This window comes from Podarcis erhardii (assembly GCF_964252035.2).
Source record: "Podarcis erhardii genome assembly, chromosome: 2".
In the NCBI taxonomy this organism is placed as follows: domain Eukaryota; kingdom Metazoa; phylum Chordata; class Lepidosauria; order Squamata; family Lacertidae; genus Podarcis; species Podarcis erhardii.
The window spans coordinates 88,173,065-88,197,396 of record NC_138498.1 but is presented as its reverse complement, the minus strand read 5'-3'; the positions used below and the strand labels follow the sequence as shown (position 1 = coordinate 88,197,396).

Here is a 24,332-nt window from a genome sequence, read left to right as displayed (position 1 = left end):
CTCCTTATATACAACTGCTGTTAGCAATGAACTGGTTCTTTTTCTTCTTCTTCACCTCATTCCTTTTCCAGGGCCCACTGAGCCTCTGTGGTAATTTCCAGCTGATTTTGCTGGAAATTACCACAGCACAGCACCATTACCACTGGTCTTCGTCATTAGGTTTATCAGCTGCTATTAAATACTGATGTGTGGCTCTATTCTCACTTGAACTGTCTCCTGCCATGAAGAAGAGTTTGGATTTGATATCCCGCTTTATCACTACCCGAAGGAGTCTCAAAGCGGCTAACATTCTCCTTTCCCTTCCTCCCCCACAACAAACACTCTGTGAGGTGAGTGGGGCTGAGAGACTTCAAAGAAGTGTGACTATCACAAGGTCACCCAGCAGCTGCATGTGGAGAAGTGGAGACCCGAACCCGGTTCCCCAGATTATGAGTCTATCGCTCTTAACCACTACACCACACTGGCTCTCACCATGTTGTCTCTCCTGTTCCCACACCCTGGAATGAAGGCATATGGACACACGTGTCATTAATGGAGAACCTCTGCCCCTCTAGAAGTTGGGCTACAACAGTCAGGGAGAGTAATATATACAATCAGACCTTTGGTTCATTGAACCCAGGGCTTTCTGCTCTGACTGACCGGCAAAGGATCCAGGAACAAAAAGTTGAGGTCACAGTTGCTCCTTAGAGCAAGTGAAAGAACCTATCACCCTTAATGACTTTGTCTAAACGATCTCATCACAAAATGTTCTGGGAAGGAGGAGTAAGTGATTCATTGGGATTATCCAATAGGTTCCCATGACAGAAACATAACATTATTCTATAATGAAGAGCTCTACATGACTACTAATCTTGCATATACCTCTACCAACAAGCAGGTGGTCACATAAAAGAGGTTGCCTCCATTTTTGTTATAAATATTGTTTATGGTGGCTGATAATACTAGTTTGTTTCACTAATTTTTGGGTGGGGAGAACAGAATCATTTAGTTCTTTGGCGAGCAATTTCAAAGATTTCATTGCCTTGGCTAATGTTGCATCACCATGTTGCCAAGTACAATGTGTGGAAATTGTGCATCCATGTATGTGACTAAAGAAGAGTGTGGTTGGTATAGCGGTGGATTAACATCCTCTCCTCTCCCTTTCTCCCAGCACTGGACTGTGTTCAAGACTATCACAGAAATATTTATCCTGATTCCAGCCCTTGTTGGATTGAAGGGCAACCTTGAAATGACCTTGGCATCTAGACTTTCTACTGCTGTAAGTGTCAACCTTGGTGTTGTTTTACTTTTTAATATGCAGAGATGTGTTCATGACTTTTATTTCACAAGGACAGTTTGGAGGTGTAATCAAAGAAGTCTCCTTAGCTGCCCATCCATGAAAATCGATTGCCAGTGGTGTTGCTACAGGGTATCCCAGGGACCTGAGCTCCAGATCTTTAACATTCCAGATCTTTAGATCTCCTGCCTGTTCCTCTCCTTTTTTAGTTTTTAAACTTTGCTTACAGGGTACTTCTACCCGTCTGATTAAATCTGATTAAAAGGAAGCGTTGATTTGCTGCAGCTAACACCAACATGCTGCGTGCCTCTTATACCAGAAATAATTAAAAGAAGCCACCCTATACTTATTCATTGCATTTGTCCGTTTAGCTCAGTATTGTCTACACGAGGGGTAGGGAACCGTTTTTTCAGCCTGAGGTCCACATTTTTGTGGCCAGTCTTCTGGAGACAGATGGTCAACGGTGGACATGACTAAGAGAAAATTGGCCTCCTCCACACATGCACACAGACACACATATCACCACACAACAAAGCAGGGGCATGGATATTGTCAGGAGAAAAATATGCTGTAGTCTCCCTGCCCCACCTCCTTGCTCAGCAGTGTCAAAGCATGGGCTGCACCTTTGCGAAAGTGCTGCTTTGAGGTACTTCAGCAGTGTTGAGGCAGCAGCCCATAGTGAAGACAGATTCCCTTGCCTGCTGGGAAAGGCAAGAGATGATGGAGGTGGAGGCTTCTGACAGAACAACCTCCCCTTCTCCTTTCAAGGTGCTGCAGCCACTATTCTCTCTGTTCATGATGGAACCGCTGCTTCCAGGCCACTGGTGCGACAGACTTAATTCTCAATGTAAACCAATCAGCTGAGCAACGAGGAAAAGGCAGCCAGGCTTTCTAGGGCTTAGTGGGCCCTGTTTCACATGTGAAACAGCTAATCCCAAAAAATTGTGTTGGATAGGGAGATTGGCCGTGATAAAAATGAATACTATTGCCTAGTCAGCGGCAACCTGTTGTTCCATACACACACAAACCAACTACAGTGGTACCTTGGGTTACATACGCTTCAGGTTAAGAACTTTGCTTCAGGATGAGAACAGAAATCGTGCTCTGGTGGCATGGTGGCAGCGGGAGGCCCCATCAGCTAAAGTGGCGCTTCAGGTTAAGAACAGTTTGAGGTTAAGAACAGACCTCCGGAATGAATTAAGTACTTAACCCCAGGTACCACTGTATTAAATATACAGTGAATTAAAATTTGCTTTTTGCTGAGTAACAAACCATTAAGTGCTAATGGCAAACCATCCCACAATCTAATACAGTGGAACCTCGGTTTTCGAACATAATCCGTTCCGGAAGTCTGTTTGACTTCCAAAACTTTCAAAAACCAAAAATCAAAGGGTTGTCGGCAAAGCGAATGGTGAAAATGGAAAAATGCCCCAGGAAGCCATTTGACTTCTGAGGCGCATTCAAAACGGAAACATTCACTTCTGGGTTTTCGGCAATTGGCTTCTGAAACGTTCGGCAGCCGAGACATTTGAAAACTGAGGTTCCACTGTAATACATTCCAATCTGCCTTCTAGATAGGTTCGGTTTTAACTCAGCATAATGCTGCAGCTGTATTTCACGCCCAGGGTTTTGGTTTGCAGAGTGGGCTGAGGAATTAACTTCTAGGAACCAGTGATCATTTTTTGTGTGAGCCCAGGCTGGGATAGAAAAATGCCCCCATTAAAATATTAGGTACCATAGGAAGCCAGGTTTGATATCATTGTAGACCTGGTCATGCCTGATCCTAGGCATATTTTTTATTATTGAGTGAATGAAAAATATAATGTATATATACATTTGTCAGTACATGAACAAGTACTTAGTTACATGTTAAGTTTTATTTACTTATTTAGTCATGACTGGCATACACATATATTCATGTTGACAGTATTTTATTATTGTGGGAGTTTTTGTTGCTGCAAGATGGAGTTACATAGGTTGCCCGTAAAGATATGGATATGGACTACATAAGATAAGGATATGGACTACATAAGTATTCAGTCTTGCCTAGGAGAGTTCTTTCCCAACTTTCCAACTTTTGTAAATTCTCTCTCTCTGCCTCTCTTTTTCTCTTTCTCTCATTCAAAACACACATGGTTTTTAAAGTTTTTAATCCCTGCACAGAACAGATTTTTTTTTTAAAAAAGCTTTTTCCTTCTTTCATGCCTTGGTCACCAGTGTGGAATCTGCACAACCTGCAGCTGTACCTGCACACTGGGTGCACCCAGTCTGAGCCACCGTCCTTGACAATCTGGTGCTACATTGTGTGCTCAGATCATGTTTGCACGGCTAATGGGAAGAAAAGAAAACCCGTGCCCCGCAGGGGCCAATGTGGAATGCCCTGATACCTATGGAAAGGGCGGAAACAGAAATGACTGCAGCCACAGTGCTCCCCAAGTCTGGGTGTAGCCTCCTACACCCAGACTTTGTGTGAGCCCAGGCTGGTATTCTCTCCCACCTTGTCTGCCAGCAAGTAACATTTAAGTTTTCCCTCTTCTGCCTTCCAGGCTAATACTGGAAGAATGGATGATACTCAGGCACAGTGGAAAATGGCTACTTGCAATTTGGCTCTGATTCAGGTAAGTAGATCTAAACTTTTGCTTGAGACCTCTTTATAGTATTAGTCAAACTACACACCCTGCGGACATTCTCACGGGTGCGTGGAGTGGTGTGAGCAGCAAGGCAAGGCTTAGGGTATCTGCTCATTGTGTGCTTTCAAAACTGTGCTTTACAATCGGTGGAGGAGGCCTCGTTTTTCTGTACAAAGTCTTGTTGGCTGCATGCTTTTAAAGCCTAGCAATTGCAACCAGAGACCAAAATACCTAAGGCTTGAGCCTCACATCCGCAGCAGTTTTTCTTCATTTGTGTGCTCACGGTGTGACCTATGTTTCATAAAGGTCAGGTTTATGAAGTCCCAGGTTTAGTGTACTGAATAGCTCATGTGGAATCATTTTGTGTACATGTGCATAGCTTGGCACTTGCTGGATGTCTACATATAGTCTGGGATTTTTCCAATGTCACCATCTTTACAGGAATGTGATCCTGCATATCTGTGCCCCTCTAGGAATTAATTGGAATTCCTATGCCGTATGCTGCGTTCACTCAACATTTATCTGCAAGTTGAGGTAGAACCTCAGATTTTCTTTTTTTGAAAAGTTCATGCCTGTTCAGTTGAATATATGTTCTGAAATATAATAACTATGAAAGCCAGCTATTCAGACTAGAGATATTAATAGTTTCCTAAATATTGATTAGATTATTAATTGTACTTATCTCATTACCTCTTCCTATCTTCCTGGGCCTGGTTATAAACCCATATTAAGATTCCAGTCCTGAACATATTATATGAAAATACGTCCTGTTGAATTCTGGAAGTTTACTTTACACAACATGCTTTGACTTAAATTCCTACTATTTTCATTGCTTAAGGAAATGCCCTGAAGGTGATTGTTTAAATTCATTTTTTCAACCTGGTGTCCCATCAGCTGTGCCAGGTTGATTAAGGCTGGTTTAAGGATACCTTGTTCAGTACATCTTCATTTAGATACCCTAATAATAGCAATTGAACTGAGCTATTATTTGGTCACTTCATTGGTCAGCTTAAAGAAGTTAATTTTCTCAACTGCCTTTTAAAGATACAAGATAATGCATTACATTTTATTGGGCCAATGTCTGTTGGTAAAGGAGTTATCAATATATTAATAATATACACAATATACACAACACTGCTTACCAGGGTTGAAATGTAACTGTGTCACTCACATGTTTTCATACTTCTTTATCAACAGGAACATCTGCTAACGGTCCTAATGAATTGGCCATATCCTCATTACAGATTTAAACTCTCTTCTCAGGAAACCCTAAGGTTGTAGTACTGTGAAGTGAGAATAGGAATATCTAACAGGGAATTCACAGCACCTCACAAAACTGCAATTCCCAGAATTCTGTGGGAGTGGGGTCCATGGCGATTAATACGATATGAAATTGATATGTTTGTAGTCCAGAGATGCCCTGTCTGTTGAGTGCATGTAGAAATATTAGGTAGAATGTTTTCATCCAGGAGGGGGCAGCAGTAAGCTTTTGTGAACAACCTAAAGATGCCTGAATTTTAATACAGTATGACACTCTGAGCGCCACATCACACATTCCCGTCTTGGAGATTTCAGACCCGCATCTTCCCTCACAAGTGTATCTGAAACCTGCAAAAGGGAAAACATTTGTGAGCACATGCAAACGGGAAGATAGCTGGCAGGGAAAAGGTTTTGTGAGCATGTGCATGCACACTGCTGCTTCATTGCTCAATGCCTTGCTACCTCGAAACTGCTTTTCCTTTTTTGAAAAAAAGAAATTTTGAGTCTTTCTGGTGCTTTTGCATGTAACCTGCCATTTGTTCCTGTGCTACCTTAGACCAGACGTCTGCAGGAATGCTTGCATGTTGATACCAGACGAATAACTCCTGAGACTCTCTGTCCTCCATTCTTGTTGCTCCACAGTTGCAGGCCACAGTGGTGGGGCTCCTGGCTGCAGTGGCAGCAGTCCTTCTTGGTGCCTTGACCAAAGGCTACTTGAATCTGAACGAAGCAGCCATCCTGTGTGCCAGCAGTTTGACAACAGCGTTCATAGCCGCCCTCTCACTTGGTGAGTCTTTGTAAACTACTCAACGTTAGAGTAGGATCCAGTGTGTCTGGAAGCCTCTCTCTGTACCTTGCCATAAACAGTCTCAGGTCCACTTTCTCTCTTAGAATGACTACAGTGTTCAGGTATGTTTCCCAGTAGGTTCGTCATGACTGCCTATTCACCTTGAGCCAGAGCTGTTAGAAAATTGATTGATGCACCCTCAGCTTTCTGGCCTTTCACCCAAACCTAATGTCCCACCTTCTGCCTTTCATGGGATCCAGTTGTCCGCTTAGAGCAGGGGTTGGCAAGGCTTACCGGGCATGGGCCGCATCAGTCCCGTGGAGATCCTCCGTGGGCCGGACCAGCATAGCACGCCAGAAATCGCGTCTGCGCATGTCCGTGGCACTGGAAATCGCTTCTGCGCATGCCCAGATGCCAAAAATTGCGCCTGTGCAGAAGCAACTTTTGGCATCTGGGCATGTAACATAAGTGATTTCTGATGCCGTGGACATGTGCAGGTGCGATTTCCAGCATCTGCGCATGCGCAGAAGCAATTTCTGGAGCCACAGAAGAGAGTCCCTGTGCCGCACTGCACCGGTTTAGCGCAGCGCTCGGGGACTCGCCGAGTGGGTAGTTCGGTTCGGGGGCAGCTCATGGGCCGGTTAAATGGCCTCCGTGGGCCGCAGGTTGGGGACCCTTGACTTAGAGAAAACTCTCAAAATCTAGATGAGCAGTCTTAGGTACTAAGTGCGTTCCTCTCTCATTTCTTCTAACCTCAGCCGTCGTAATATGATGGCATTCTCTGTGCTGTGGGGATTTTATGTCACTCCAGAAAGTCTGTTTCACGGTGCTTTTTGCCAAATGGAGCATGGCTGCTGCTAAGAGGAGAAGCTTGCAAGTTTTCCACAAGAGTGCAGCACAAGACCTTTAAAAAAGAAGGAAGTAGATGGCGGCATCAGAAATGCTGGCACCCTAAAACACAAAGAAATGAGGGCAACATCTTAGGATGATGGACTGCTCCTTCCTGTTTGAACAAGGCAAGATGGTTTTGGATGCCAGATTGCTACTCCTTTGTTTTCCTCAGTGATCTGAGTGGGTATGAAAAAGAAATATGATACTATTGACACATTCCATGGAGGAATTTATTTTGGCTCTGATAGCGAAGTGTATATGCCATGCATTCAGGCGCCTTATTCCTCCGAACATCACTCGCTAGGGATAAGGAACAGTGTATGGCCCCCTGCCTTGGGAACTCAGGAAGCTGCCTTGTATCGAGTGATATCATTGGTCCATCTTAACTCAGTATTGTCTACATTGAATGGCTGCAGCTCTCCACGGTTTCAAGCAGGACGTTTCTCCAGCTGTACCTGGAGATTTGGACTTGGGATCTTCTGCGGCAAAGCAGACTTTCTGCTACTGAGCCATAGCCCTTCCCTGACTTCATTAGGTCTGAAAGTGTTGCCAATAGGAAATGCCCAGCCCATTGTGGTTTGCCAGGGCTTTCACGCCTTTACGAAGGTCCAGTCATTCTTGCAGTTCTCAGAGATCTTAACTTTAGAACTCTCTTGTTTGGAAAGCTTTCAGGCACAGTGAAAGCGAGTCCATTTGGACTGCATATTGTATGGATATCTATGTTTTACCTGGCCTCAGCTGTTGTATTCCCCTCTCCCCCTTGTGCAGAAGCCCTTTTCTCCCTAGCTTATCTCCTCACCCCAACTTACTCCTGTAGTTAATGTAACTCCTTTGGCTTGTTGATTATGGTTTGGAAAATGTACATTAATACAGTGGTACCTCAGGTTACATACGCTTCAGGTTACAGGCGCTTCAGGTTACAGACTCCGCTAACCCAGAAATAGTACCTTGGGTTAAGAACTTTGCTTCAGGATGAGAACAGAAATCGTGCTCCAGCGGTGCGGCAGCAACAGGAGGCCCCATTAGCTAAAGTGGTGCTTCAGGTTAAGGACAGTTTCAGGTTAAGAACGGACCTCTGGAACGAATTAAGTACTTAACCTGAGGTACCACTGTAGAGGTTGGGAGGGACTAACTCCCCACCCTCCCCAAAAAAGAGAGCCACAGGCCCTGCCGGCTTCTTTTTCAGTTGCCAAAATAGCCTCCTTTGCTACTCTCTTTTCATCTTCTCCCTTCAGCGGCTCTTGCTTCTCTTCCAGATCCAGGCCTTTCCACGCCATCCTGGGCACAAGCCCTGGGCGAATTTCAGGGCTACTGCTTCCTCTACTGGCTTTAGGAGACCTTGGCAGACAGGGAGTCTCCCTCACCTTGAACTGAACTTTCTCCAAACTACTTGTTTTCTTTTCTTTTTCAGGTCTGGTGATGATTGGCGTGATCCTTGGTGCAAGAAAGGTGGGAATAAACCCAGACAACATTGCTACGCCCTTGGCAGCGAGCCTCGGAGACCTGATAACGCTTTCCCTGCTAGCTGCCATCAGCAGCACCCTCTACAAATACATAGGTACGTTAGCAAAAGAAGCCTGGGAGCTCTGAAACCGCAGACCAGCCTCTCCCTAGACAGCCGCCCATGTTGGAAGGAAAGCAGATTCCCAGGCTGACTAGGGTCTGCAGGGCTGGACAGCTTTGTTCTGCCTGTTGAGAGAGCACCTTCAGACTCTCTGGATCTCCTAGTTCATTTAAACTGGCACAGTGGGATCCATTTTGGTAACCAACAAGGGAAAATCAGAATTTGTTTAACAGATCCATCAAAACTCCTGCACTTGAAGCACCCTGTAAATTACCCAGTGCATTTGCTTGCTCTTAGTAAGCTGACCAGATAGAAATAGAGGATCCTGTGCCTTATTAGTTGTGTGAAAAATGAAATTTTGTAGGTTTTGGGGAGAGAAAACAACCTGCGAAGATCCCCTCTTCTACAAAGGTGTTCCTAAAAGTATGGCACCCCTGTTCTCTTTGGCCTTGATGGTCCTCTCTCTACAATAGGATACCCTCAATCTCAGTTACCCCTTGCCTGAGCTCCCTCTTCATGAAGAACCCCCCAGATAGGAAGAGATACCCCATCACGATGCAGCCTGCATATTAAGAGCTGATACCAAAGTTTCCTAATACAAGGAGGCAATTCCAATCTGCTGTACACTTTCACTAAAATTTTAAAATTGCCAAGGCAGTTATTGCGTGACTGTCTGGGAGGAGTTTGTAGAAGGATGAGATTTTGGCTTATGTTTTATTTTCAGTTGATTAAGGTTTTTTTTTTCTTGGAAGTTTGTAGCGACAGCAGTTCAAGCTAACTGGAAATTGAAAGCAGATAATGTGGGTTACTTAGTGGTTTCCTTTATGTCATTTTAGTAAAGGTAAAGGGACCCCAGACCATTAAGTCCAGTCATGACCGACTCTGGGGTTGCGGCGCTCATCTCGCTTTATGGCCGAGGGAGCCGGCGTACAGCTTCCAGGTCATGTGGCCAGCATGACTAAGCCGCTTCTGGCGAACCAAAGCAGCACACGGAAACGCCGTTTACCTTCCCACCAGAGCATTACCTATTTATCTACTTGCACTTTGATGTGCTTTCGAACTGCCAGGTTGGCAGGAGCAGGGACCAAGCAACGGGAGCTCACCCCGTCACGGGGATTTGAACCGCCAACCTTCTGATCGGCAAGTCCTAGGCTCTGTGGTTTAACCTACAGTGCCACCTGCATCCCTTTTATGTCATTTTACATGACGCAAGTATGCTACACACCAGCAGAGAAAGGTGGCCTAATAATTTCTTCCCATTTCAGCCCTCCTCCCCTTCAGGAAAAACAGGGAACCAATGTAGCATAATAGTGCATTAGATTGGGACCACGGAAACATAGTCATGAAGCCCACTGGTAGGGATTGGGGATGGATTCAATTCAATTCAAAATGCAACCATCCTTCGAAATTTGCAGTACAGTTCTTCAGCCAAGAAAGGTGTTCAAAAATGCATATACTGAGGTAAAGTTTGCATTAAAATGCATATATACTAGAGGGACTATGCTTTGCAAAAATAGTTTGGCAAAATTTCATACAAAATGTGTATATTAAGAGAAATCAACACCGGGGGGAACTGATGTGGGAATGTGGAGACCTGAATTTAGAATTGGAAAATGAGAAACAGAGAAACCAAAGTGGGCAGATTCACCCATCTCTGGCTGCTGTGTAACACTGGGCCAGTCACTGCTCTTGACCTTGCTGACCTCAAAGGGCTGTTGTGAAGCTCCTGAGTGCCTACATTGTAAGAGAGAACAAATGCAAAGGGCTACGGGGCTTCTTGTGTTTCTGATAATTGTGCAGATGAAGGAATATTGACAGAGCTAGCTTTTCTGTAGCAGTCCTATGATGTAAAAAGAAGCATCTGTAATCCCAGTTGGACCCCATTCCCTGCTAAAGGTCTCCCACTTGATAGCTATATAATTGTCTCTGAAAGCAGAGTTGCTTAGGATCAGACACTCCCTACCTCCAGTTATAAAATTAATCAGAGAAGCCCCCACCCCTTTGCTGTTGCTGCTGCTGCAGGTGCTTCCTGCCCTGTATCACCTGGGGTGATGCTAAGGGCTGTGAAAATCCCATGCTCCACCCCCCAGAGAAAGGTGTGTTCCCTTTTTGGGTGACATCCTTTGTGATTTAAGACAACTTTTGTGATTAAAGGCTTTGATAACTGCATACTTGTAGCCTCAGGCTTTAACAGAATCTTGTTTTGGGAGAGGGAGAAAAAATATAAAGCACATTTCCAGAATGCTTCAACTGCTCCATTACCTGCAAAATGTGTTGCGACTGGCCCAGCTTTGCACCAGTTATGAAGAGCAGATGGAGAGAGCCCTCTAAGAACGATCGTTAGCATATCAAAAGGCCTGGCACAATCCCCATTGCTTGAAGGTGTTTCTGAAGCTTCCTTCCTTCTGCTTCTGAGTCATTCTTGTTTTGTCAGAGAAGCAGCATTCTCTCTCCCTCTTTCCTGACGTTCCCTGCACTTCTAAAGGTCACCCCAAGGTTGACTTATTCAGAAGACAGACAGAAATAAAACAACAGGAGCTGATATAAGCTAAAGCATGGGTAGGCAAACTAAGTCCCGGGGGCCGGATCTGGCCCATTCTCCTCCTAAATCTGGCCTGCGGAAGATTCGGGAATCAGTGTATTTTTACAAGAGTAGAATGTGTCCTTTTATTTAAAATGCATCTCTGGGTTATTTGTGGGGCATAGGAATTCATTCATCCCCCCCCAATATAGTCTGGCCCCCACAAGGTCTGAGGGGCAGTGGACCGGCCCCCTGCTGAAAGAGTTTGCTGACCCCTGAGCTAAAGGGACAGGGGTGGGTGGGGATGAATAGGGCAGTAACTGCTCTAGTTCCAAGTAGCTGGCATTCTAGTCCATTATCCCCTTTTTTGACATGACAGTCTGGTAGCCTCACAAACAGTCCTGGGTGCTTCGTAGAGAAGTATATAAAAGCTAGCTCCAGCCTGCCTGGCACAAAACAAAGTCGCCTCACAGCTAGAGATACACAGCTGGATTATACCACAATCAGTATTTTAGGTAAAAGGAAAAACCCACATAAAGAGGATAACCATCAAAATAATTCAGCAGCTCTGTGCCATACATTTGTTAGACTTCAAGGTTCCATGTGGTTTTTTGTTGCCTTTGCTCACGATGAGCCTCGTGGTCCCTTTCCAACGCTACAATGCTATAAGTCAACAGACCAAGACAGCTGCTCCGTTTGAAACAAAATGAACAATAGCAGCATACGGTATTAGGTCTGTGTCCGCTATAAATTCTAGAGTTCTTCAGGCCAGGTCTGGAACTTTTTATACATGGTCTAACTCTTTGAAGCGGTGTCTAAATCTCTTGCGAGGTCTCAGTAATTGTCAAAGGGGTAGAAGCCAGTTTTCATTACTTCATTCAGCACTTGAACTGAAAATTCCTATTCCGGAGCTCTTTTTCTCAAATCGCAGCTGATCAAAATTTGGTAACAAAAGTTGACTTGTGTCGAACTGTCCTTATAGTGTCAGAAATGCTTGGTTGTCAGGTCTTCTCCCTTCATTAAGTCTGAGCTGCATCCTTCCCTTAACTGAACTCAGAAATGCTCAGGTTTTTTCATTGGTTCAGTTAGATGCTCCGGGGTCTGTTTTATTTTTTTTCAACAGTGTTGCTTAGTGAGCAGTGACTGTTATGCAATGGAAAAGGGGCTCTAGTTCCATTCTGGTCAGCCCATTTACTGTTAACACACATAGTGTTCTTCATTTATTTTTACCTTTACCTTTTTCTTTTACCTTTATCTTTCTTCACTTGTTGCTTAGTTTACTGTTCTCCTGCACCTTGCTTAAAAGCCTTAAAAAACCCCAACAACAGCTGTGTGCTTTTTCCTTTTATGAAAGCTCCTTGGCTTCTTTTAGGAGGTATTCTGTTTCCTCTGTACAGATTAACAAGCTTCTTTTAAATGCCGAGTCCTGCAGTATGACAAAATCACTTCTTGGAGATGTGGTAATGAGCTTGTTCTATTACCCCACAAGAGCAGTCAGTTAGGGTTTCTTAATTTTCTACCTTTGGGTAATTCTGCTTCCTCCAACTCCATCTTGCCAACGGGATGAAGGGGCTTCTGTTTGAAGATTAGTAGCAAATCCAATTTGTATACTCTGGTGTGATGCTTACATGGAAAACACACTGACCCTGAAGTTAGTCGTGCTTAATTAAATTCCACTTAAAGCATTGGATCTTAAGGATCACCTTCTCCCATGTGAACCTGGGCACTTGGAAGAGAAGATAACTAATGGCGGCTCCTTATGTCCTTATCCAGCTCTGTTGCTTTGTTGCTGCTGGTCTTGTAATTGTGTTACTTCATTTAGGCTTCTATATATGCTTTGGTTTTATATTGACATAAAACCCACTTGGCACATCCTTTTGGATGGAAAGTTGAGATAATAGATTAATTACAAAGAAGGTCTGCTCGTGGAACAAAACGTGCACCTTCCTCCTTGCATGCTCCCTAAATCTATTCCGCAGGGTTGGAGGGAGCCCCAGAACAGATTTAGGGGGTGCACAGGGAAAAGAGGGGAGAAAAGCCCAATTCCACAAGCAAGCTCCCTTCTCTGCATGTACCCCACTTGGCACTACATTGAACAGAGCCGTCTTTCCCATAGGGCTTAGTGGTTCGTTGTGCCAGGGCGCTGGCCTCTGGGGGCACCCAGTGAGTGGGGGAGCTGCGTGGCTTTGCTAGCGGCCTCCCCTTTCCCTGCATGCTCACCAGCTGTGCCCCATCAACCATATGACTGGCCGGCATGCAGCTTCCTTCCCGAGCCTCTGCGGGGATTGCTCTCCCACAGCAGTATGGGGGAGAGTTGCGTTCCCCCCCCCGCCCCATGGCTGGCAGTGCGCAGCTTCGCCCCCCCCCTCCAACTATCTGTGGTAATTAGGGGGCGCTGGGAGGATATTTGCACCCCGGCACCGCATCTGCTAAAGACAACCCTGACATTGAATTCCAACCATATAAATCAATTACATTTAAAAATAAGTGTAACTTGGTCCATTGGTTTTGAGACTTTACACCTCTAACGTTCTCTGGAATACACCCTGCTCTCCTGCCTGCTAGAGCATGCTTACTAGTTTTGCTTTATGTTTTCTATTGCGGCAACCAATGCATTCCCCCCACATCAGCTAATTCTGCTGGCTGCTTATAGATGGCGATGGAAGCAGGCAGTGATGGAGGATTGCTGCATAAAAATCCTAGAGCAAACAGGCTTGGACACTCATCACTTCATCTGTTCTTTCGCTTGGGAAAGCGGAATGGTCTTCCCCACAAAGTTGTATCCTTTCAGATTTGGAGATTCACACATATACCTTTTAAGATGTGTTGTGGAAAGGGGGATTATTGAGTTGTCAATGTCATTGTTTTTATTATGTATTTTTTTGTTTGTTTCTTATATTACGATTTTATGTTGTGAACCACCCTGAGATCTATGCCTATAGGGCAGTATACAAATTTAATAAATAAATAAATAAATAAATAAATAAATAAATAATAAACCTTTCCTTTTCTTTGACAGAGGTGAGATACCTGTCGCCCCTGATCTGTGCCGTCTTCATTGTTATGATTCCTCTTTGGGTCGCTATTGCCAGGCAGAGTCCTCCCGTTGCTGAAGTCCTCAAGACTGGGTGGCAGCCAGTCATTGTTGCCATGGCCATCAGCAGGTAAGATTCGTGGGCTAGAGATGGACTGGAATTTAAGAGGTCTTGTCCCTGGTGCTAACTGTGTAAATGCCACGCTTCCAGGGATAATTTCTTCCTGTGTATTTGGTTTGTAGCTAACATGTTCTTGGAGTGTGGCGCCTTAGGTAGTGCAAACAGTGCCATACGTGCACAGGACGTGTCGGCAAGCTGGGGGAATGTCCAGTGTTTACAGAAGTACAATAAGGAGGAAAACTCTAATAATAATAATAATAATAATAATAATAATAATAATAATTATTATTATTTATACCCCGCCCATCTGGCTGGGTTTCCCCAGCCACTCTGGGCGGCTTCCAACAAAATATTAAAATACAGTGGTCTGTTAAACATTAAAGGCTTCCCTAAACAGGGCTGGTAGTTGTTCTTCTCTTTGACATCTGGTGGGAGGGTATTCCACAGGGCAGGTGGGGGTCCCAACAGTGTGCAATGAGGACAATGCTCAGTAACCACAAGATGCTGATGGACTCTTGGTATAAGCGTGAACCAGCCCCAAAACTGCTTATGTGTATGTGTTAAAAGAGACAAATGACGCCTGCAACAAAATGTTGCAGTGTGCAGACTTCCAGCCATGTCGTTTTGCAATATAACTCTATTTCCATTGTTCCCCACTTCTTAAAAGGAGTCAGCTTGGATAACTGCATATTGAGCTGATTTGAACTGTAAACAGCATATCTCTACTTATTTTAGAATTCATTGACCAAACAACTGCTATCTAATAAGACACGGAGCAATGGTTCCAAACTACAAGGAAAAAGATTCCACCTAAACATTAGGAAGAACTTCCTGACAGTGAGAGCTGTTCGACAGTGGAATTTGCTGCCAAGGAGTGTGGTGGAGTCTCCTTCTTTGGAGGTCTTTAAGCAGAGGCTTGACAACCATATGTCAGGAGTACTCTGATGGTGTTTCCTGCTTGGCAGGGGGTTGGACTCGATGGCCCTTGTGGTCTCTTCCAACTCTATGATTCTATGATTCTATGATTCTAAGACACAGGCTGGACACACACGGATATTGGAAGGTCTGGGCATGTGGAAATGCAGCCATGTTTTTTTTTTTAAAAAGGCAGGACCCAGTATCAGATGATGCACAGGAAGAACATACTTTGAGTATTGACCTTGGCAGGGTGCCCTCTTGGTAGTTCCTCTGCCCTTGGGGGGGGGGGTGGTCCAGGAGAGGGCAGTCCCTTAGTTGTGGAATTCCCTTCACACAGATGTGCATCTGGCCCCTTCACTATACAGCTCCCTGCCAGTGCTGAAGATGTACCTCAGATGTACCCTGACTTGAGATGCATATTGTTGCGTGTCACTCCAATATCCAAGCAGTGCAAGACTCCAGGGGTTCCAGGCGCTGACCCGAGGTCCGTATTTCCTTTAAGAAATGAGGCACAGTGGAGACCGTGGTGTCTTTATGATATATGGTTTATTTACACATATATACAACCTGAGCATGCAAGGGAGAGGTTCACAACACTGACACCCCCCCCCCCGAGGGTCATGCTTCTCCCATAGCGGCAGCTTTCGATTCAAATGCAGAAATCAACCATCATGCTCTGACCCTCTTTCCAGCTTGCTGACTTTAACAGACTGCAACCTTTTTTCTTAGGTCCTGTCATAGCCAACTCTTCTTCAAACTCTGCTTCAAACTCTGCTTTGTTTCCGAAAACTAACCCTTGGTAGAGTAAAAGGTCACTCCTATTTGCCATCTGGCACAGAGCCTCCTCTAATTTCGCATTCCTAACGGCTCCTTACCTTCCTTTTGTCCTCCTAATGGCCCATCACCCCAGGTGATTTCTTGGTCAGAAAACTGATCTGGCTTATATTTTACCATTTGCCTTGATTAAATTCTAACCCTTACTGGACCCAGGAATTTAGGGAAGTCTGGTAATCACAAACTCAAAACAAAATTTTTACACCCCACCTTATTTTTGTAATTTTAAAAAATATTTGTAATGTTTTTTAATTGTTGTAACCTGCCATGGGACCTTAGGGTGAAGGGCAGGTACTGAATTATAAGAATAATAAGAATAATGCTGATGGTATGCATATTGCTATGTGGAAATACCTTCCAGAGTTACAGTTCTTATCTTGAAATTTGTTCCAATCATATATGTTTATTCTTTTCAACTTTTCTTTTGCTTTTTATGCCACCTTAGTTCAGATCAGATTTCTAACAGTCATGGCATGGCTATAATCTCAAGAAATTACTCTGAAGCCGTAAATGATGATGGTCTCCATAATAAATGAAATTTATGGCCTTGTACTTGTCATATTATTTAAAATGATATGCTGTAAAGTGCTACAAGTTTTGTTTTTCAATCTATTGTGCTTGGTCTGTTAGGTTCATTAAAACATTTTCCTTATTGCTTCGGTGTTGAAGACATTTCCTGAGTGTATGGGGGGATAGAATGTTAAATTGTTATTATTATTATTATTATTATTATTATTATTATTATACCTCCCTTCATCCAAAAATCTTTCCTGTTGTGGGATTTCAGATCCGTACTATTTTCCTTCAAGTCTTCCTAGTCTGGGAACTGGGGTGAAATATTTGTTATCTTAGTAAAGCTGTCCACCTGAATGGCAGTAGCAAAAGTAAGGATTTCCACAGAATATTGCTGAAAAAGATCAGGATTAGAAGCAAATGTAATCAGAGAAGATACTGATTATTTATACAGTCACTGAGTAGTGGGATACTAACAGATGAAGGATATACTCATGTTCTCTCATTTTTTAAAAACAGCATTGGGGGACTTATCTTGGACAAAACCATAACCAATCCAAACTTTGAAGGCATAGCTATATTCACTCCTGTGATCAATGGTAGGTTGGTTCTTTTTTTCTTTTTCTTTTTAAGCATGTCAGGCTGCAAGTCAAATATATGTCCCTGTTTTCACCCTCATCGTTGTAGGACTTAGAGAATCCCCGTTTTCAGATCCGTAAGCGAGACAAATCCTGCTTGCTGCACAAAGGCATTGTCTACCTGCAGCACTTAATTTATTAGCTTTAAGTCTGGGCTGGATAGACCAGAAACTTAAGATCAGTTGTGAAGCACATGTATTGGCTGTGCAAAAGGTCCTGATTCAGGCCCTGGTATTTCCAGATAGGGCTGGAAAAGACACCCATGACAATGTCATTTAGTGAAGACAACACTGAGATAAACAATCCATTGGTCTGATTCAGTAAAGCATCTTCCTGTGTACTTAAATGTTAAATTTCCAGTAGAAGATTAAATGCTTCAAAAGCTGTGTATAGTACTTAACACTTTTGTGCTGGCCCTGGAAATAGGCACAAGTGACTGGAGTATTGGATTTCTAAGGTGAGATCCAATGTCAGTCATACTCAGAGTAGACCCATTGAAATGAATTGAATAGTCCTGGAATTTCCCTTTCTGCATAGCACTAACTCTGCTGCACTGCATCATGAGATACGGAAATTAAACAAAATGGGTTTGGAACAAACTTTCTTTAAATATATGGATATAAATAAGGCAAATATAAAAATGTTCTAAAGAAATAAAAGACAAGAATGAAGTAGAGGATTGCTCCACTCTGAACTCAGGAACAGCATTCATGTGAACAGGATTTTACCAAGAACTGTTGTCTCCATCAATGCACCAAAACGGGCAGCATCAGGGAGCATTACAAGGAGTGGAAGATCCCAGACATATAAGACATTGTCAGGTTTCCACAGAACTAACCTCTATCTGCTGAACACAGAAGGTGACTTCTCCTTCCACTTCAGAAAGTTCACATTTGTCTTGCAATTTTACCAGGCCTTACATACAGCTCATTCACTCTCGGCTGAGTCCAGTGCCTCCAGAAGAACATTGTGACAATGCTCTGCCATGCTTTGCTTTTAAAACTTAAGAGTCTTCTGGTTCTGTTTGTTTCTGAGAAAGGAGATTGAAAGCAGCTGTTGGATTTCCAGTGCTGCAGTTGCTGTGCCAGATACATCCTTGAGACTCATTATTGCCAAAGGTTTATAGGACAATTGCTTCATATAATCTGAGGTGGTTGAAGACATAACGTTGCTGTAAAATAGCCCCCCAAAGGGAGACATTCACTGGGGGCTTTCTCCTTTCAATTACTTTATGGGTCCTTTCTCATAAGCTTATGGACTCAGCTGTACAGCTGCAAATAAAACGTTTTAAGTGTGTTTTAAGCGCAATATACAATGTGACACTAGATGGCGATGGTGAGCCTTATGGAAAATTCAATTTATTTTTATAAACGCTTTTTTAAAAAAGAATTTTTAGAACGGTTTTTCACATGTGTGTAGATTCCACCTGAGTGACAGCCAGAAATTAGCAGTATTATACAGTGTACCTCAAGAGCTGGTGCAGTAGAGAAGGAAATGGAGTAGAGCAGGAATCTGTGTCCCTCAAGATGTTGTTGAGCTACGACTTGAGTCCCTGGCAATGGGCCTGGGGGAAGTCTTAGTCCAACTACAATTGAAGGCTTCCAGCTTCACCGTCTTTTCCCCTAGAGGCTGTTTTTAATTCAGCCTCTCTCAGTTTTAGCTTTGTTATGCTGTTCAAACACTCTGCGTTGTTTACCGTCTTATCGCATTTTAATTGTAGTATGTTTTCTGCTCCGTTTTTCTTTTCTGCTTTGAACACCTCTTCCAGGTGTTGCAGGAAGTTGCAGGATAGAAATTTTGTCGCAAGTAATAAATAAGCTAGCATGCCGAGAGCCTGTCAGAATGCAAGGTGGCCCATATCCAGAGGAGACTAATTAGACTGATGGTGCTGAACTTTTAATTTGTCCTCTCATTCCATAGTTCCTTTCGTCAGAATAGAAATTGCTGGTACCGTAATTACCACAGTTGCAGATATACTGCAGGTGGTTTCACAGCCAAGCACTGCAGCACCTGTTAGCTGTTTGTTATAAAAGAACCTGTCTATGCACAAGAGTCAAACAAGTTGTATTACAGAGCACCTGTGTTGGCTATCTTAACTCACGAATATCCAGTATGTGATAAGGAAGGAGGGAAATCTTTCTCTCTCAGAACTGGAAGTATTTGGTTATGTATCCGGAGCAAGAGAAACAAAAGGAGAAGCCCTGTTGCAGTTCATGCAGTGTGACCTTGCAGCAGTTTTGCAATTCATTTTCTGGTAGTTAGAAATTTGAGGAGGCCTCTGTCCCCTGAAAGATTTGCAGTGCCTGCCAAGGCCTCAATGCAGTAAGAGCAGCTGCTGCAGCCCCTGTAGCTTCTTTCCATTTCTCTGTGTAAAACCACAGTAGAGATTGTCATTGGAAGTCTCCTCAGTATCGATCCAGAGTAGATTCCAATGCATAATTAGCACAGGATTTCCAAAAAATAGACCAGAGGCAATTGTATTTCATCCAGCAGAGCTTTACTTCTACTGAAGGCAAATGAGCGTAATGGTTTCATATCCAATACATTCAGGATTGGCACTGTCCATAAGAAATTCAGTTGCAGAAGACGTAAGCTAAACTTACAAACTATAGTAAGACTATAACCTTAACACTATATACTGTACACCACACCAGAAAGAAAAAGAGAGAGTGAGACTTTGGCTCCTTCTGGCCTCACTATTATAGTCAGCATGACCTTGACTGAAAGAGAAAGAGAACCAGTTTAAACCAGCTGTACTCAGCTTCTCAGAAGGAATAACCCAAACATCAGTAACCTTCTGCTTGCTTCTTTCACACAGTGAAGCTTCCAGAACCCTCTTGAATTAAGTAGAATAGGAAAGATCGCTACACCAGATCAATACTTTCTGTACTAAGAAATGCAAACTGACAGAGATAGAAGATCTTGGGAACTATGATTTCCCCACCCTGGCTCCTCTCTCACTTCCCCACCTCTAGCAGCTGAACGTTGGCATTGCTGGCCGTGCTTAAAGCTCACGCAGGGCATTGTGATCTGTACAGGTGTGCTTGTGCAGCTGCCGGGTAGGTGGTAGAATTCTGGGGCAACGCCAGTAGCAACAGAAGCAGTTGTTCTTGTACGAAGCATCCATAGCACCGATCCGGTTGTTGTTCTGTCGGTATTCTAATGCTTTGCTGCTGATCAGGTGACAGCAGTGTTTCCTGCCTCACCATCCGCTTGTGAGCAATGTTCTAAAGGATACTGAGCTAGAGAAGGCAGTGTAAGCCAGTAAGGCAGTTTGGTAGCTTATAGGACAGACATCTGCTTAGCTTTCAGACCTGTGGGAGTGAATGAGTGGGTATTGACTGATCGCCATCCTCCCAGTGTCTCCCAGCTATTGGGGTTCAAAGGGTGTGTTCAGCTTTTCTTTTGCTTTGCAGGTGTCGGCGGCAATCTGGTAGCTATCCAGGCCAGCCGGATCTCCACATTTCTGCACTTCTGGAGCATGCCTGGAGTCCTGCCACACAAGATGAGGCAGCACTGGCCAAATCCATGTACCACCTTCTTCAGTTCAGGTAATCTGCTTTCTAGATACTGGTGCCTAGCTACTTTCGCATCTAAACCCCCAGGGAAAACTCTACACTAGCCCAAATTATTGTTGTTGATAATAATAATAGTTGTATTTATTTGTTGCTTACTATAAAAGAAGTCCCAATGCAAACCGCATATATAGGGGATCTCCCATTTGGGACTAGCTCCTTACTAGCGGACCATTTCGTATTCGCTCAGTATAACCAGAGTTATGATGTCATTTGCCTTTTCTCCTCTGCAGGAATAAATTCAAAGTCTGCTCGTGTCTTGATCCTGCTAGTGATCCCAGGGCACCTGCTGTTCATCTACACCATTCATTTCTTGCAGGCAGGCCATACGGCTCCCACCTTCACTTTTGTCTCCTTCTACCTGATGGCTGCTGTTCTACAGGTAACCAGAAACTTGACTTCTTCTTTTTTTTAGTATAAGTTTGGGTTCTGCCATGTGTTCAAGAGTCGATCAGCCACTGTAGCTATATGAATGCACCAGGGACAGACCCTGATTTCTACAAACTGCAGGCCACCATCCTCATCCCAGTCCCTTTTAGATTTCTAAATTTACATCACCTGCTTGGAAGCCGCAGTATCTTTTTAGTAGAGATTTCTAGGGGAAACTGAGTTATCAGTGTAAAATGCTGCAGGGTGGCAGATTAAATCCCCCCATTTCCAGCTAGAACACATTACCCTCTTTTCACACCTTCCCCATGTCGCTAAGAAAAATTATCAGTCAAGCACCTTCCTTTTCCCATGATATTTGAATTGTTGAGTCAAAATCTCTATAACAGCTTGAAGTAAGGGGAGTTTGGGCATTTATGCCCTGCCTTTCTTCCATCCTGGAACTGATCAAGGTGGCATAGATGTTTCACACCTGATCCAGGCACTGCTCAGACCGACAGCTGCTTAGTTAGCTTTAGGAAGGTGCTGGTTTCATACCCAGAGGCTGCCATAGCCTTCATCCTTGCATTTCGCAACCCGGCAACAGTTTCCTGCAGTATATTGCCCACAATCATCTACAGAGAAATCACTCTGCAAGTGCCTCCTTGTGTGTAGGAGTTGTGTGAGAGTGGGACACCCAGTTGCACCAGTATCTTGGTTGTGCAGGACCTCCTGTGCCACTGTTCTTCAGCTGGTGGGTCATGGCCTGATTCAAAGCGGGTCACAACAGAAGCACTGCCCCCATGCAGACAGATGGGAAAAGTTTGAGAAATGGGTGCCCCAAGGCATGCATGGGCTAAAAATGGGTCTTGGGTCTGAAAAAGTTGTAGATACCTGCTCTACACACAAGTATACCGGGACTGCTCGTTAGACAACCCCATGCAACCTGTGGCCTGCTCTGCGTGCCACACAGAAATGCCATCCCTTGTGAGTGGGACATCATTATGGCTCCTGTGTCTTCCCTGTTGCAGCTGCCATACCTCCCCCACCAGGATGCAATGACTTCGTGTTTATCCTGAAACCAGACTGGGTGAAGGCAACACTGCTTCCTGCCCTCTGTCTACCTGCTAGTCTGCTTGCAGAGGAAGAGGGGTGGACAGAGCACACTTCCTTTGGCCCACTTTCATTCACTCCTCCCCCCCTTTGTGACCTCACCCTTCCACTTTAGCACGTGTGAATGTGGTGGCAAAACTGGGTGGAGGGGAGAATTTGACCCAGCCCTAAATATTCCTGCCCTCTAGGCTCCTGTGGTCCATGGAATCAAAGTTCCTCTGTGCCCCACTGTTGTTGCCAAGCCTGAGTAACAGAAGCCGTTCTCAGCAAAATGGAACTTTGGCTGATCTGCATGCTGATGGCCATGTGGTCCCCCCCCCTTCTGCTTACAGGTGGCAATCCTGCTGTACCTGGCTGACATTCTCGTGCGGCTGTTCTGGAGAAAGGGCATGGATCCTGACAACTATTCCATCCCCTACCTCACCGCTCTGGGAGACGTCCTGGGCACTGGCTTCCTAGCCCTTTGCTTTCACTTGGTTTGGATCTGCAATGGGTTGAAGCCCATACCAAAGCACTAAAGAGGACTTCGGCTGCAGCGATGACCTGCCTACTGTTTCAACAAGTAAATAAATATCGCTATGGTGCTCTTGACACGGTCCAAACAGGGTATGAAGAAGAGGATGTCCAGCTCCTTAAACGGGAATGGCTTGGATATCCCTCCCCTTCCATCTCAATACCACGTAGATGTGAAGTTTGAAAGATACCTACCAATGAAATGGCATCAACGTGGATACAGCTTCCAAAGTGTCAGTAATGAATGGGTTGTGAAACGCTGCTCTTGCCTACCTTCCTCTTGGTTAAGAAGTGTTATTGAAATGGCCAAGTCCGAAAAGCCCATTGACGCTAATGGGAGGCTATCCACTGATCTCAGTGGGGTTTAGATTATGTCCTAGATGAGGATGTTTCACTGTCTTTGCCAGGCATCAGCTGGCGATCAAATATGACATTTTCCTGTCTGTATTTCTTCTGTATGTTCCCACACACAGTGGGGTGGGGGAGAGAGAATTATGTCCAGGGCTAGTCACACTCTGCACCAATTTTTTTTTTAAAAAATACTGTATATCCTACACAAAGGAAACCAAAAAAACTTTGCACCGCAATAGCTCAGATTCTGCCTTACAATACCTCATTGCAGAATTGTATATAGCAATTTAGGTACTTTATGTTTCTCAGTTTGCATGCTGATGCTTAATTTGAGTGTTTTGCAGAAGTTTCAAAGTGTTGACACTGTGGTAGCAGGAGTGGAGTATAAGTTAAGAAGTGGGAGAAGGTGGTCAAGGATGGAGAAAATGTAGCTGGAAGGCGTAAAATAGCCAAAACTGACTATTAAAGCTTCGTATGGGCTGTTTGAATGGTTTCAAACAACTGTACCCACGCATAAAATCTTGAGAGGCTGAGCAGCTTCTCTTCCCACTCTCCATGCCAGTTGTCCCATGCAAAATTGCTTTCAGGGTTTGTTCAAGAATACTCATAGAGTAAATGGCCAGCTCTGCTGATGGACTTCATAAATACTTCTTTAGTAACTGAGATAGTTCCCTAGAGTGTGTTCTGAAGGCTCATCTGGGGGTAGGGGTGAGCTTTCTGTATTCTGTATGGAAGTCACGGTCCTGAGGAGCAATGAGCTGATAGTACTCAGCACCTTTTAAGAGTTCTGTACCCATGGATTTCGTCAAATCACTTGTCCTTCCCAAGGCAGGAAAATCAGCCGTGTTTATCCCTGGCACAGTGCTCTTAAAAACCCAGTGAGTTATTGCTGAAGGCTTGCAGCAGAGGCGGAGCATGTTTGGCCTTCCAGGTGTTGTTGGGCTCCCATCAGCCCCAGCCAGCACATCTTTGTAGCCCAGAAGCATCTGGAGGACCACAGGTTACCCACGCCTGTCGGGAAGACCCAAGGGTGGATTTTCACCATGTCATCAGCATCAGTGCCAAGCGTGATAGAATTGTCATTCTATCTCCCTCGTTTTTTGTTTTGCAGTTTCAAATCTCATGAGTTTTTATGGTTTGTAGAAACACCCACCCACATGTAAAATAAAAGTGTAAAAATGGTTCATGTTTTGAGAGTTTCCTTGTGCGTCCTGGTCCAGGACTGGACAGTATATATGGGATATACCTGCTTCAGGTATAGATGAGGAAGCCTTCCCTTCCAAATGAAGGATATAAGTTTGGTTTCCACATTTTAGCTATGGAAAATTATGCAAGTAAAACCTCGAAGTATATGTTTGAAGACCAAGACATCCAATCCATTGTGACTTCTGGTCAGTTCACAAATTGAAAATGAAAATAAAACAAGC

At 44.2% G+C, this 24,332-nt stretch overlaps 1 protein-coding gene across 6 annotated transcripts in view; it reads left to right on the top strand.

The window, feature by feature from the left end:
- The window catches only part of SLC41A3 (solute carrier family 41 member 3), a 42,616-nt gene extending 18,529 nt beyond the window's left edge, over positions 1-24,087 (top strand). For 4 of the 6 annotated variants that reach the window (XM_081853433.1, XM_081853435.1, XM_081853434.1 and 1 more), the window contains 9 exons: positions 1,151-1,258; positions 3,823-3,894; positions 5,809-5,953; positions 8,256-8,402; positions 13,949-14,093; positions 16,869-16,948; positions 20,404-20,538; positions 20,796-20,944; positions 22,374-24,087. In XM_081853433.1, the coding sequence (XP_081709559.1) occupies positions 1,151-1,258; positions 3,823-3,894; positions 5,809-5,953; positions 8,256-8,402; positions 13,949-14,093; positions 16,869-16,948; positions 20,404-20,538; positions 20,796-20,944; positions 22,374-22,559 (1,167 nt within the window). In that variant the 3' untranslated portion in view covers positions 22,560-24,087. The remainder of the gene's footprint in view (positions 1-1,150; positions 1,259-3,822; positions 3,895-5,808; positions 5,954-8,255; positions 8,403-13,948; positions 14,094-16,868; positions 16,949-20,403; positions 20,539-20,795; positions 20,945-22,373) is intronic. The other 2 variants (XM_081853432.1, XM_081853437.1) reach the window with 1 other exon arrangement.
- Positions 24,088-24,332: the final 245 nt, after the last annotated feature.